The 12,131-nt window shown below is 56.5% G+C and overlaps 4 protein-coding genes across 4 annotated transcripts; 3 read left to right on the top strand and 1 right to left on the bottom strand.

Moving 5' to 3' along the window:
- Positions 1 to 856: 856 nt before the first annotated feature.
- QBC33DRAFT_556145 (uncharacterized protein) lies at positions 857 to 3,234 on the top strand (the record flags this gene model as incomplete). The annotated part of the gene is made up of 3 exons (XM_060429698.1): positions 857 to 861; positions 979 to 2,581; positions 2,662 to 3,234. The coding sequence occupies 3 exons, from the start codon at positions 857 to 859 to the stop codon at positions 3,232 to 3,234; spliced, it is 2,181 nt and encodes a 726-aa protein (XP_060286881.1).
- A 547-nt stretch (positions 3,235 to 3,781) lies between these two features.
- QBC33DRAFT_466743 (dehydrase and lipid transport-domain-containing protein) lies at positions 3,782 to 5,093 on the bottom strand. The gene has a single exon (XM_060425152.1). It carries the CDS (start codon positions 4,808 to 4,810, stop codon positions 4,076 to 4,078), a length of 735 nt encoding a protein of 244 aa, XP_060286882.1. The 5' UTR covers positions 4,811 to 5,093; the 3' UTR covers positions 3,782 to 4,075.
- Positions 5,094 to 6,588, top strand: QBC33DRAFT_528883 (putative actin binding protein). The gene is made up of 2 exons (XM_060427096.1): positions 5,094 to 5,585; positions 5,799 to 6,588. Exons 1-2 carry the CDS (start codon positions 5,267 to 5,269, stop codon positions 6,551 to 6,553), a joined length of 1,074 nt encoding a protein of 357 aa, XP_060286883.1. The 5' UTR covers positions 5,094 to 5,266; the 3' UTR covers positions 6,554 to 6,588.
- A 262-nt stretch (positions 6,589 to 6,850) lies between these two features.
- On the top strand, positions 6,851 to 11,916 carry QBC33DRAFT_277853 (SAC3/GANP/Nin1/mts3/eIF-3 p25 family-domain-containing protein). Its single transcript, XM_060423224.1, has one exon. The coding sequence runs from the start codon at positions 7,148 to 7,150 to the stop codon at positions 11,645 to 11,647; it is 4,500 nt and encodes a 1,499-aa protein (XP_060286884.1). The 5' UTR covers positions 6,851 to 7,147; the 3' UTR covers positions 11,648 to 11,916.
- The last annotated feature ends 215 nt before the right edge of the window (positions 11,917 to 12,131 follow it).

Consider the following 12,131-nt stretch of genomic DNA (forward strand, 5'->3'; position numbering starts at 1 on the left):
ACTTTTATGTCGCAGGTACCTACCAACCTAGCAAAGAGGCTTTGATAGCTGCTGTTATATTAATTGTTTGACCACTCATTGTCATTGCCGCAACCCGGCATCCCTCGAAACATTCTGGCCACGAGTCTCTCGCCCGGCTTTGATCGTCCGCATTTGCTGCACCTTCCTCTCACTTCTTGGAAAGGTTGCATCGTTCTCTGCTCTGTTGAGCTGCCTTGTTTATTACTTTACTGCTCTTTACCTTTCTGTCTCTTTGTTTTGAGGTCGGAGGTGAGAAACCAGGAGTCTGAGATCTGCTCCTACATTACCATCTACCTACCTACTTGATCTCATACAGACGACGCCTTCAACAAGCGGGTCCCTGGGGACGCCCAATCATTCGAGTATCGCGCCTAACTTTTCGTCCAGAGCCCTGTTCCGCTTTCCCAGAAGCGACCAGCCAGAGAGGCGATCTTCGGATTTTCACAGTCCAAATAGGGTATCCCCAGTGATTGTCCAATTGCCAGCCGTTCCTCGCACCTTTTTTGGCCTGCAACCTCGAAGGCTGGCTGTGATCACCAGACCGCTTTATTCCCTCCGCCCGCATTCAGCTCACGCAGTCCCTCGTGCCGCCAGTCATACACAAAAAGCCACCATCCAACCCCTGTCCACCACCTACCTGCGCCCACACAACCTGCCTGCGCGGTCTTCCGTTTCTGTTGCGCCTCCCACGAGCAACACAGCCGGGTTTCATCCATCCACCAAACAGAGTACTGGCTGAATCAAACCTTTCCATCCTGCTTTTTACGGCACCTTTGCTCCGACTCTCTCGCTGCAGATTGTCGTGAGCAGTAGGTGGTTTGGGCAACTTTTTCCAATGTCGTAAGTATTGCCGCCTCTCTGGATACCAATGCGCATTCTGCTGTGCCGCTCCTCTTTTTTCTCAGCACACTTGATTTGAGACATTCCAGAGCAGACTAACGAAAACTCTACAAAAAGGAGACGACGAACCTCTGTCACCATTAACGACGGCGTTATAAGCTCATCCAGCTCCTTCGAAGAGGGAGAATCCTCCAGACACGGAAGCCACGAGTACAGTTCCTCACAGGCAGACGGTGAAGATCATTGGGACGAACCTTACGACGAAATCGATCCGTCCGACTCCGCCTCGGCCAGTGCTGACTACAAGCCACCACTGCGACCACACAGCGCCCGTCCTCAGCGCTCCGGTTCGCGCCGACACAAGATCCCACACGCCAGACAGTCCTTCACCTACCGCGCTCCTCCTGCACCAATGAGTGAACCCCCCGACGAATATGGTCTTTCGTACGGCCGCGGCTACGGGCCGCCACCGGGACCACCACAGCTGCCCCAAAATCCCAACTACTATGGTGGCAGAGGGCATCAGCCCAGCTACCCGCAGAGTCACGTTGGTGGATTCATGCCGCCGAATCATTACGCGCAGCAGGTCGTGCCTTACAGCAACTACCAACATAATAATCCCTTCGCCCCTATGAACGGCGCGAACGGCTCCAACTACTTTGGGGAGCATCGCGCTCCGTATGATATGATACCATACCAGCAGCAGGGTTACTATGGCGGCGGAGGCCCCGGAGGCCCCGGAGGATATGGTATGCCCCCACCACATCTTCAGCAGTACATGTATGCCAACCCTCCACCCCCGGCACCTACGGAACATCCCGGTGCTCCCCCGACCCCGGCTCCCCCTCCAGAAAAGAAACCGGACCCCGAGGTTGAAGCGATGAAGGCCCAACTCGAGCTTTTCAAGAAAGAGCAGGCCAGGAAGGAAGACGCTGAGAGGCAAAGGGAGCTGGAGGAAAAGATCAGGAGAGACGCAGAAGAGACCTTGCGCAGACGGATGGAGGAGATTCGAAGGGCGCAAGAAGAGGCCAAGAAGGAGATTGAGAAGGCAAAAATCGAGGCGGAGAGGGCGGCGCGGGACAAGATAGAGTCGGAACGCAAGGCCGACGAGGAGAGGAGGCGGCTCCACGAAGAGGCCCTGAAACGGGCCGAACGCGACGCGAGGGAGAAACTCCAGGCCGAGATGAAGGCCCTCGAGGAGCAAAAGATCAAGGACGCACGGGCCGAGGAGGAAAGGAGAAGGCGCCACGAGGAGGCCATGAAGCGTGCCGAGCAGGAGGCGAGAGATAGGCTCGAGGCTGAGATGAGAGCTCTCGACGAGCGGAGACTCAGGGAGGCAGAAGCCGCCGCTGCGGCAGAAGCTGCGGCAAAAAAGAAGATCGAGGCCGCCATGAAGGCCGAAGCCGAAGCCAAAGCAGCTGCCGAGAAAAAGGCCGCGGAAGAGGCGGAATGGCGGAAGAAGCTGGAAGAGGAGGCCAAGCTGAAGGCCGAAATCGACGCGCGCGCCAAACTCGAGGCGGAAAGGAAGGCCGCTGAGGACGCAAAGGCGGCCGAGGAGGCAAAGAAGAAGGACGAGGAGGCCTTCAAGAAGAAGGTGCTAGAAGAGGCCAAGACGAAGGCGGAGGAGGCCGCGAAAAAGAAGGAGAAGCCACCGATCAAGTTCAAGGACGCCGTGGGACGGAAATTCAGCTTCCCGTTCCACCTGTGCCAGACCTGGCCGGTATGTTATGTCACTGAGACCCCCAGCCATTGGTTGGATATGTGATCTTTACTGGATAATTTCTGACTGGATTTCGACAGGGCATGGAAGAGCTCATCAAGCAAGCATTCCTTCATGTCGACGTGATTGGGCCACATGTCCAGGAAGGTCATTATGACCTGGTTGGACCCAACGGCGAGATCATTCTCCCTTCGGTATGGGAGAGGGTCGTTGAACCTGACTGGAGTATCACGATGCATATGTGGCCCATGGACAAGGTCCCCTTGCGCGGACACATGGCGGGCCGGCCCGGAATGCCCTTCCCCCCGGGGGACCCTCGGAACGATCCCCGCCATCCGCACCACAGGGCCGCCGCCGCCGCCGGAATGGCACACATGGCTGGCATGCGGCCCGGCACAGTGAGGCCGGGGGGCATGGGAGGTGCAGTACCGCCGCCGCCGCCTCCTAATTGGGCTGGCATGCGGGGGATGGGTCCTCCCGGTCCTGATCCGCGGAGAGGGAGCCCCGCCGCTGTCGTTGTGGATGCAGCTCCGCCACGCGTCAAGAAGGCCGGAAAGTCCGGCAGCACCGTTCTCGGGTGGATGGCCGGCAGCAAGAAGCCGGTGAAGAACGGCAAGAAGTATGTTGCGCCCACTTTCCCTATTTTCCCCTGAATTCTTGTCCCAAACCATATTCCACACTGTCAAGTCCGCACTCCACGAAATATCTCGTGGTCGATGGCTAACGTTACTGTCAGGAAAAAATGAGTCCTCCTCCGATCGATCTGGTGTCTATATCCCAAGCTTGCTTAGAGCTGGGTGCGACGTAATACATATGCCATTCCAGATGGGATGGTTTAATTGAGTGGATCTCGGGGCGGTGATGATTCGAGATTCTGGTCTGCTCCAACCCCATCCCCCCTTATCTGTCTTACGTCAAAGCATGTTGGCCAATGATACCAGTCTTATTTATTCACGTCTTTGATACCTTGTCGCCTAGTTGTGTGCTACTCTTCTCTCCCCGTTTTTTTGGCTCTTTCTGACTTTATTTGTTTATTTGTGGCTTTTCTGGCTTTCCACTGCGCTCATGCGTGTATGTTACGAAGGACGAGCATGTGCTCCAATGCATCGATGACGGAGTATCAGGATACAAGAGGCTCTTCGTGATCGGTGTGGACTGGCCATAGCCAGTTACTTGGACGGAGGCTCTGGGATTTATATTTTGGTGCGGCGTAACCAGAGACGAATTTGCCCGCTGAGCATGGGTTGTTATTTATCGGTCTAGATGGGTATTTATTCTACGTAACATAACAAGATTTTGGATCTATCCGGGTTGTCTATATGCATATGCATTCCTCGTTCCCATATGATCGATCCTGTTACACGCGAGGGGCTGTCCTATCTCGAACTTGATTCAGACTCCGAGTTGGTTGGAGTACGGGATCCCATCTCGATAGGACTAGCTCGCAAACAGTCGAGCCGCCGATGGACCGCCGTCCAGCCACTCGGCGCCGGCCTATGACGCCCTGCCCGCCTCTTGCCCATCGTACATCTGCTTCGCCCTCTTTTCAAAAGCCTCGATCATCATGCCCACCATATCATCCGCGACTCTCCCAACTGCCAGCCCGTACGCAGGGTTCGCAAACCGGTATCGTATACTGAGAGTCACCTCTGTGGCCTCGCCCGCCCTCCCCACCCCGCCGCCCCGGGCCGCAACAGGGTGCACAGCCCACCTCGTCAGCAGGCTGTCGAACACCCCGGCTGTGGCCTGCTGCCGGCCCCCCGCGGCCCCGACGGCCGCGGCGTGGGCGCCCCACGGCCCCAGCCCGTGCCTGCGCAGCGTCGCCTCGGGGATGGTCGTGTCGGCGGCGCCGCTGACGGCCTCGACGACCTCGCCCGGCACGCAGTAGAGGCGGCTGGTGTAGGACTCGGACACGGGGCCCCAGCCGACGGTCAGGTCGGCCTGGGTGGGCCAGCGGCGGCCCGAGGATGGGTCCGGCGGGGAGAGGCGGGTGACGCGGCTGGAGGTGCAGAAGGGGAGGAAGGTTGCGTAGGAGTCGACATCGGCGATCAGGGCGTAGACTTGAGGGGGCGGGTAGGGGAGCGTCCGCCGGGCTTGGATGGTTTGGGTGGTTGCCGCGGGGAGGCCTGGGATGCTGAAGGTCGGGAGGGAGAAGGCGCGGTGGAGGGGCCCGAGGGGGGGCGAGGGCCGGCGCAGGAGGTGTGGGGGGAGAGGGCCTCGGGGAGGCATCGTGGGTGTTATTGCGGGAGGGGTGATGTTGGGAAGAGGCGGGTGGGGGTAGACTGGTTTCGTGATGTGTAGAGCATCTTAGGTGGCCCGAACAGTCTCCCGAGAATGGGACATTTTGCGCGTGCTCGAAGTCGAAAGTCGAAAGGCATCGACAAAACAAGTCATCGATCCGCTTGAACCCGAAATTCTGGATCCACCTTTAACCTAGCCCTGCAAGGCACCGACCGATGGGACCCACCCATGGCACTAGCGAACTGGTAGAAAAAGAGAAAAATTCTCGGCGTCTTCAAAGTTTCGTTCCTAATAATTCTCATCCTCCAAGATCTACAACTACCTCTGGGCGTTGTGATCCAGCAGCATTCCAAGCCATGCTGCCTTGGAGTCTCATGTCCTCAACTTCAATTCAATAAGCACCTGGTGGAGGTGCTGATCCCATCCATACACTCGTTGACTGCAATGGCATCTTCCAGGGCTGAAGCCGCTCTAATCGCGGCTCCGGCTCCCGTCGAGTCGGAGAAGCTGGCCGCGGAAATCTCGTCCCTTGACATACAGGAAGAAAAGGACCAGAAGATGGCACCGCATCGATCCCATGACCCTCATCACAATCAGAAGAGGAGCGACCCGTTTCAATTCGGTTCCCGCTTCCTGAACCAGGAGGACGACGTCTTCGAGTTCAACGCCTGGGATCATGTGGAGACTGACGATGCCTACAAGGAGTACGCTGAGCAGCAGTTTGCCATGCAACGTCAGTCTCCCGTGTCCGACTTTGACAAGCGTAAGTTGCGACATTTCCTCACATCTTCTTTCGGGTTTCGTTGCGACACCCCGGCGTCTGTGATGATTTACATAAGCATAGTTCATCTGAATTTACTTTGAAGACAACTTGTATACCATCATCGTCTTTCGCTCCCATCTGATGCGCCACTTTCTCCTGTTCTTCATCTTCCAACTCGCAATATCCATTTGCAGCAGGCTAACGCGCTGATAGAAAGATTCAATTCGGATCCTGCAAAATCGTGGGACGCGTTCTACAAAAACAACACAGCAAACTTCTTCAAGAATCGCAAGTGGCTTCAGCAAGAGTTTCCAGTCTTGCACAAAATCACAAGAGAGGACGCCGGTGCTATCACCCTTCTAGAAATCGGAGCGGGTGCTGGCAATACGGCGTTCCCGATCCTGGCCAACAACGAGAATCCGGCGCTGAAGCTCCACGCTTTGGATTACTCCAAGCAGGCAGTGGAGGTCATGCGGTCTCATGCTGACTATGACACCAACTTCATGCAAGCCGACGTGTGGGATGTCGCTGGCGACTCCTTACCGCCGGGCCTCGAAGAGGGCTCTGTGGATGTTGCGATCATGGTGTTTATCTTCTCCGCGCTGTCACCTGCTGAGTGGAAGAAGGCGGTGAATAATGTCCACCGGCTCCTCAAGCCCGGAGGCGAGGTCTGCTTCCGCGACTATGGGAGAGGAGACCTAGCCCAAGTCCGGTTCAGGAAACAGCGGTATCTCGACGAAAATTTCTACCTTCGAGGAGATGGCACTCGTGTGTACTTCTTCGACAAGGACGAGTTGGCGGCCATCTGGAGCGGAAACAACATTGAAGGCTCTAAAGAGAGCAATGAAGAAGATACCCCCAGCTTCGTTGTAGAAGACCTTGGCGTTGATCGTAGACTCTTGATCAACCGAGCACGGCGCCTCAAGATGTACCGTTGCTGGCTGCAAGGTCGATTTAGAAAGAAATGAATAAATAGTACAATATAACGCCTGTGATTTGTAAATTCTCGCCTCTGTTGTGTGTATTGTGCTCTCTCCTCACGTGCATCTCAAATGTGTGTCAACTCCCGGGTTCGCTTTTCTTTGTCGTCGAAAAACGTATATATTTACCGTGACTTCAACTTTTCGATGAGTCTTTAACACAGCTCGCACTGAAATATCAGCACGAAGAGAGCTTCCATCGTAACCGAGCGGACCCCCGCATTTAAATCCCGTCTTCGCAGGGTTCGGTCTGACCGCCTAGCACAAGAGCGGCGAGCGCCGGCAGAAATTCCGCCTGCGATCATCTCCAAAATAGTGGAACGCCGTCTCGCAACACCAATTGACTAGCCAAGCCACGAGACAACGCGAGACCAAGAGCTTCATACCACGTTTCTGAAGCTTTGACGAATTTAATTACGTGCCCACGATCCAAGATCCAGCTTTGCTCCTGGAGTTGGGAGTGGTGCGCGCACTTCGTCCAATCCGCTTCGCCTCAAACTCAACTCAACTTCATCTTCGTCTTCGTCTCCGTCTCCGTCTTTCGCGTCAACTCACGAGCCCAACCCCCGATGCTTGAACTCGATGATCGTGATGGCGCCTGCTAATAACCCCTTTGGGGCGCCGTCAGTGCAGCCCGCAACTAATCCTTTTGCTCCGTCAGTCTTCGGTCAACCTTCTGCGCAGCCTTCTGCCTTCGGAGCACCATCTCTTTCTGCGCCGACCTCTCAAACATCAACCCGTCAGTCATCACCGCTCGCTGTCAACCCCTTCGGCCCGACTCAAGGGCCGTCTCCAGCCTTTGGACAACCTTCGCAGCCTTCCAAACCTCCGAATGGAACGCACCGCCAACCTTCACCCTTTGGCGCGAAACCTTCCGGCCCAGCAACTACCTTCGGCGCTCCCTCACAACCACCGCAAAAGATAAATGCTCCCAACCCAGTCGCGAATCCCTTCGGGCCCCGAGGCGCGCCATCTGCAAATTCAACCACGATGATACCGTCGAGCGTATTTGGCCGGAAGTCACCTGATCCAGCAAACCCATTTACTGGGCCTCCGAAGCAAGCGGAGGTACAAGCGCAAGCCTCACCTTTTGGGGGAGGCCAGAAGCCAACAGCTCCAGTCAATGGCCGCGCAGTTCATCCCACGACCATGCCTAGCGCAGACCGAAAGAGGAACGATGAGCGGTCAGATTTGTCGCAGCCGAAGCCGGGGAAGCTCAGGGAGGGCCTCACTCCTCAGCCGACAGAGGTGACCAAGAAGCTGAGCCCCTTCGCGGCTGGGTTCGTCGGAAAGCTGCACAACCAGCTGCGAAAAGACGGCCTTACCTCTCCGCAATGGCCATCGGAACCCGGCAACCCAAACAAACGGGGGGCTATGGATAAGATGAAAGAAACATTCAAGAAATACCGTACCAAGGTCTACGCGTCGCTGAGGAAAGCCGAGCTGATCGACGATCCGGACAAACGGAGGAGGCTCGAAGATGCCCTTCCGTTCAAGGGCGTATGCGAGGACATGTGTCCCGAGTATGAACAGGTCACCCGCATATGCGAATATGACGTCAAGCATGAAGAGAAGGAGCCAGCGCCGGACGGACTGACCATGTGGCCCGCACCGGCCCGGATGGTGAAGAAGTTTGGGAGATCAGCCGCCGGACAAGATGCCCCCTTACCTATGGATGTTCGTTCGGTCGATGCCTTGAGGCGAACAACAGACTACCTGCTCAGCGACCTGCTCAAGAGCGACGCGGATCTTCCGGCTTTGCACAACTATCTCTGGGACCGCACTCGGGCGGTCCGCAAGGACTTCACCTTCCATTCCACCAAATCGCCCGAGGAGATGAAAGTCTTGGTCTACTGCTTCGAGACCATAACGAGATTCCACGCCACCGCCCTTCACCTGCTCTCCCGAAAGGGATTCGCGGCGGAGGACTTCGAGCAGAAGCAAGAAATCGAACAGCTAGGCCGCTCGCTTCTGTCACTCATCGAGGCCTATGACGACTGCCGTGACAGGGGGGTCAAGTGCGAGAACGAACCCGAGTTCAGAGCTTACCATCTCCTACTTAATACCCACGACCCCTTTATAGTGCAAAGGAGTCTTGAATGGGGAACGGAGCACTGGGACAACTCGGATGATATCCAGCTCGTCTTCTCACTCATCCATGCCATGCAGAGCGTCGAAGAACAGCGAGGCCCTCTTCGACCAATGCTAGGCTCGACTCTCTCCGACAGTTCCTTCACCAACTTCTTCTCCATTGTGGAGAGCCCCCAGGTGTCGTATACCATGGCCTGCTTCGCCGAGATCCACTTCACCCACGTCCGGCAATGCATCCTGAAGAGTCTGGTCAAGGCATATTCTCGGCGGAGAGATTCGCCGAGGGACATTACAGCCTCTGTGCTGAATCGCATGCTCCGATTCGATACCGACGAAGAAGCCGTTCACTTCGCCGAACGGCACGGCTTCCAGTTCTCGTCCGATAATGCTGACCAGCCATATCTGGAGCTGACGTCGAAGCGCAAGCATGTCCCATCCCCCCGAGTCCCACAGTCATACTCGGGGCAACTTGTTGAACGGAAACGCAACAAGCAATCCTTATCCTACATCATTCACAACACTATCCACGAAGAAGGGAAGCCCGAACCTGCGAAAGAGGATCCGGAAAGCCCCGACAGTCTCTTTGTCTCTCAGACTACTGATCTACCCGGCAAGAATATCGAAGTTCAAAAGCAGGGTTCAGCGATATCTGCCCCGCAATCCGCCGCTGCACCTTCGTCTGCTGCCACCAGTATCACGACAAACGGCTTCCCCTCTTCTAACGGTGCTTTTTCCGGTGCCTTCTCTGGGCCCCCGAAACCTTCTTCCGGTCCTCAGCAGGCTGCCTCGGCCTTTTTCCCTGTACCCACCTCGACCTCGGGACCGGCACCAAGCCAGGCGACTACCACAACATCTGCAGGCCCGCCCTCATCTTTCCAACAGCCTAGCCCCTTCGCGCCTCAAAACCAACCTATGCAGGCACCAGCGGCTGCGACCTCATCTCCCCCAAATTCAACCCAGTCTGCCTTTCCGCCGAAGCAGGCTACGCCAGGCGGGTTCTCGTTTCTCAACAAACCGTCTGAGAACTCGCAATCTCAGGCGGCTTCATCGGTCTTGCCGGTCCCAGCCAAGACTGGCCCAGCTTCATCCTTCTTCCCAGGCCTTCCTTCCACCAGTACGAAAGATAAAGTGCCGAGTCTTACATTCTCGCCGCCACCCCCAACAGGACAGCATGACCAGACGAGCCAGGCTCCAGGTGCTCTTCAAGGCGTCAAATTCCCGACTCCACAGGCGTCTGTACTTCCATCTGTTTCCAATAAATCAGATGCACCTGCGACCAGCTTCTTTCCACCCACCGCGACTTCCAAGGAAGCAACAGCTGCTCAAGGCACCCAGGCAGGATTAACCGGCCCAAGTTCCAGCAGTACAACCGGCATTAATGATAGCGCAACCAACGAGATACAACCACCCCTCCCACTTGGTGGCTCTGTCTTAAGCCAGCCTCCTATCAGCCAAACAACCGCAGCTGCAGGGGCGAAGAGCTCACAGCCGCCTAACTTCCCTCCTCAAACACAACAACCTAGTCCTGTCGTGCCCGCGGGCGTTGCCAAGCCCTCGCAGGCCTCACTGTCCTCCACTGCATTGGCGCCAGCACGGCCACAGACCACGCCGAGTGATCCAATGGCTGGCCTGACCAAGTGGTATGTTTCGGGCGATGGTGGCCTCATGGAACAATTCACCGAGACCACCGTCATGGATCTACTCCAGGAAACATTTGTGAAATGGCAGGAAGAAGAAGCGGAGCGCAAGCGGAAGGAGGAAGACGACAAGTCCTGGGAAGCCGCCAGGAAACATCAGATCTACAACCTCCGCGTCAAATATTTCTATCGGTGGCAGAAGAACGCGAGAACACTGGCGCACCGCCGCATCCTAAGAGAGGGCAGGGCCAAGATGAAGGCCTACCGGGAGAAAGAACGGGCTGCCGAGAAGGCCCGAAAAGATCTCGATCTCAAAGCTCAAGAGGATGCGCGAAGGAAGGCCAGAGCCGAAGAAGATATTGCGAGGTTGCTCAACTGGGACGTGGGCAAGGCGTCTCGGCTGAGCACCGAGGAGCAACTGCTTGCCAGCGGCATCTTCGCGGGGCTGAAGGACGAACGAGAGACGGTCCGTCGTGTCATCAAGGAGGTGTCTCTCGCCGATGCCAAGAAGCAGCAGCAGCCTTCGAGGCGATCATCGATCGCTTCAAGCCAGGAGACCGCATCGGCCCCCGTCAAGCGGGAAGGATGGAAGACAAGGTCTCTGCGCGAAAAGTACGGCGCCGAGTCCCGCATGCGGAGATCCGAGAGACGGAGCAATTCGGTCAGCAGCTCCACCAATGCAGCCTCCGATTTCAGCCGGTCCCTCCCAGCAGCCAAGATCACCAATTTCTCGAGGAAGCGCTACGCCGACGAATCCTCGGAAGACGAGCCATCGTCCAAGCGGAAAGCCAATGGCTTCAAATCGAAACACTGGGAGCTCCGCGCCCGCGGTCTCGTCCAGATGCCGGATGGACAGTGGCTTCCGGAGTCGATCGCCCTGCCGATGCAGGAAGGCAAGCGTTTCAAGGGTATTGGCGACTGCGGGCTCGGCCCGGGCAAGGAGGTCATGGATGAGGCCGTGTCTGATGAGGAACGCAACAACAGCCCGGAAGCTGATGCCACGCGGTTGAGACTCGAGCGTCTAGCCGCCCGGTTTGGGTTATCGAAGCCGCGTGCACATACTACAAGTGGCGCCATCGTGAATGGCACAGTCACTCCTGCGGCCAAGCGGAAGCGGCCCGTCGATGACGATTACAATCCTCCGATCAATGGTAGTCTGGCAGATGGGTCATCACCCCCGAGCGCGAAGAAACTGGCTATGGACGAGGGGGGAGACGATACCCAGAGGATGGTGCAGAGCACGCAGCAGATGCTGCAGGAACTGAAGGATACCATGGATAAGATGGACGAGGATCGGCCGTGGTTCCGCCAGCAGATTGAACTCATGGAGAAGCGACAGTCGATGTGGGACTGAGCACGCGCTCTCAGGAGGATAGCCACGGGTATCAATACATGAGAGCAATTGGAGAACAGGAATGCATTCAAGGGGAGCCCCCATGGCAATCGCGGGCAAGGCGAGCAATGTGCCGAGAATGGGGAGGGAGTATGCATGGATTCACTTTGTCGTCGACGGATTGTCGCGAGCATAAACTGCTGGGACGGCCCGTACCCACAACGAAACCGAATGTAGCATCAGGCGTGGCGTTCCGGAAACTTTTAGGGGTTGTAAATAGGTGCGCGAGGAGATGATGCACAGGTTAAGGGGACGGTCTTGTCAGGCGTTGGGTCTTTGATCGCATAATACCCTTCCACATAAATTGTGCCTTATTTCTGGAAAGCGATTTGGCTTCCGACTGGCTTGGGGGGTATAAGAAAGGGGGAGAAGTAGTGGTCCAAGGCTGTATTTCAATTATCCATTGAGAACGCTATTCTGTAGGAGGGAACAAGCTAGTGGACCG

Source organism: Phialemonium atrogriseum (assembly GCF_030411735.1).
Source record: "Phialemonium atrogriseum strain 8032-3 unplaced genomic scaffold QBC33scaffold_4, whole genome shotgun sequence".
In the NCBI taxonomy this organism is placed as follows: Eukaryota; Fungi; Ascomycota; class Sordariomycetes; order Cephalothecales; family Cephalothecaceae; genus Phialemonium; species Phialemonium atrogriseum.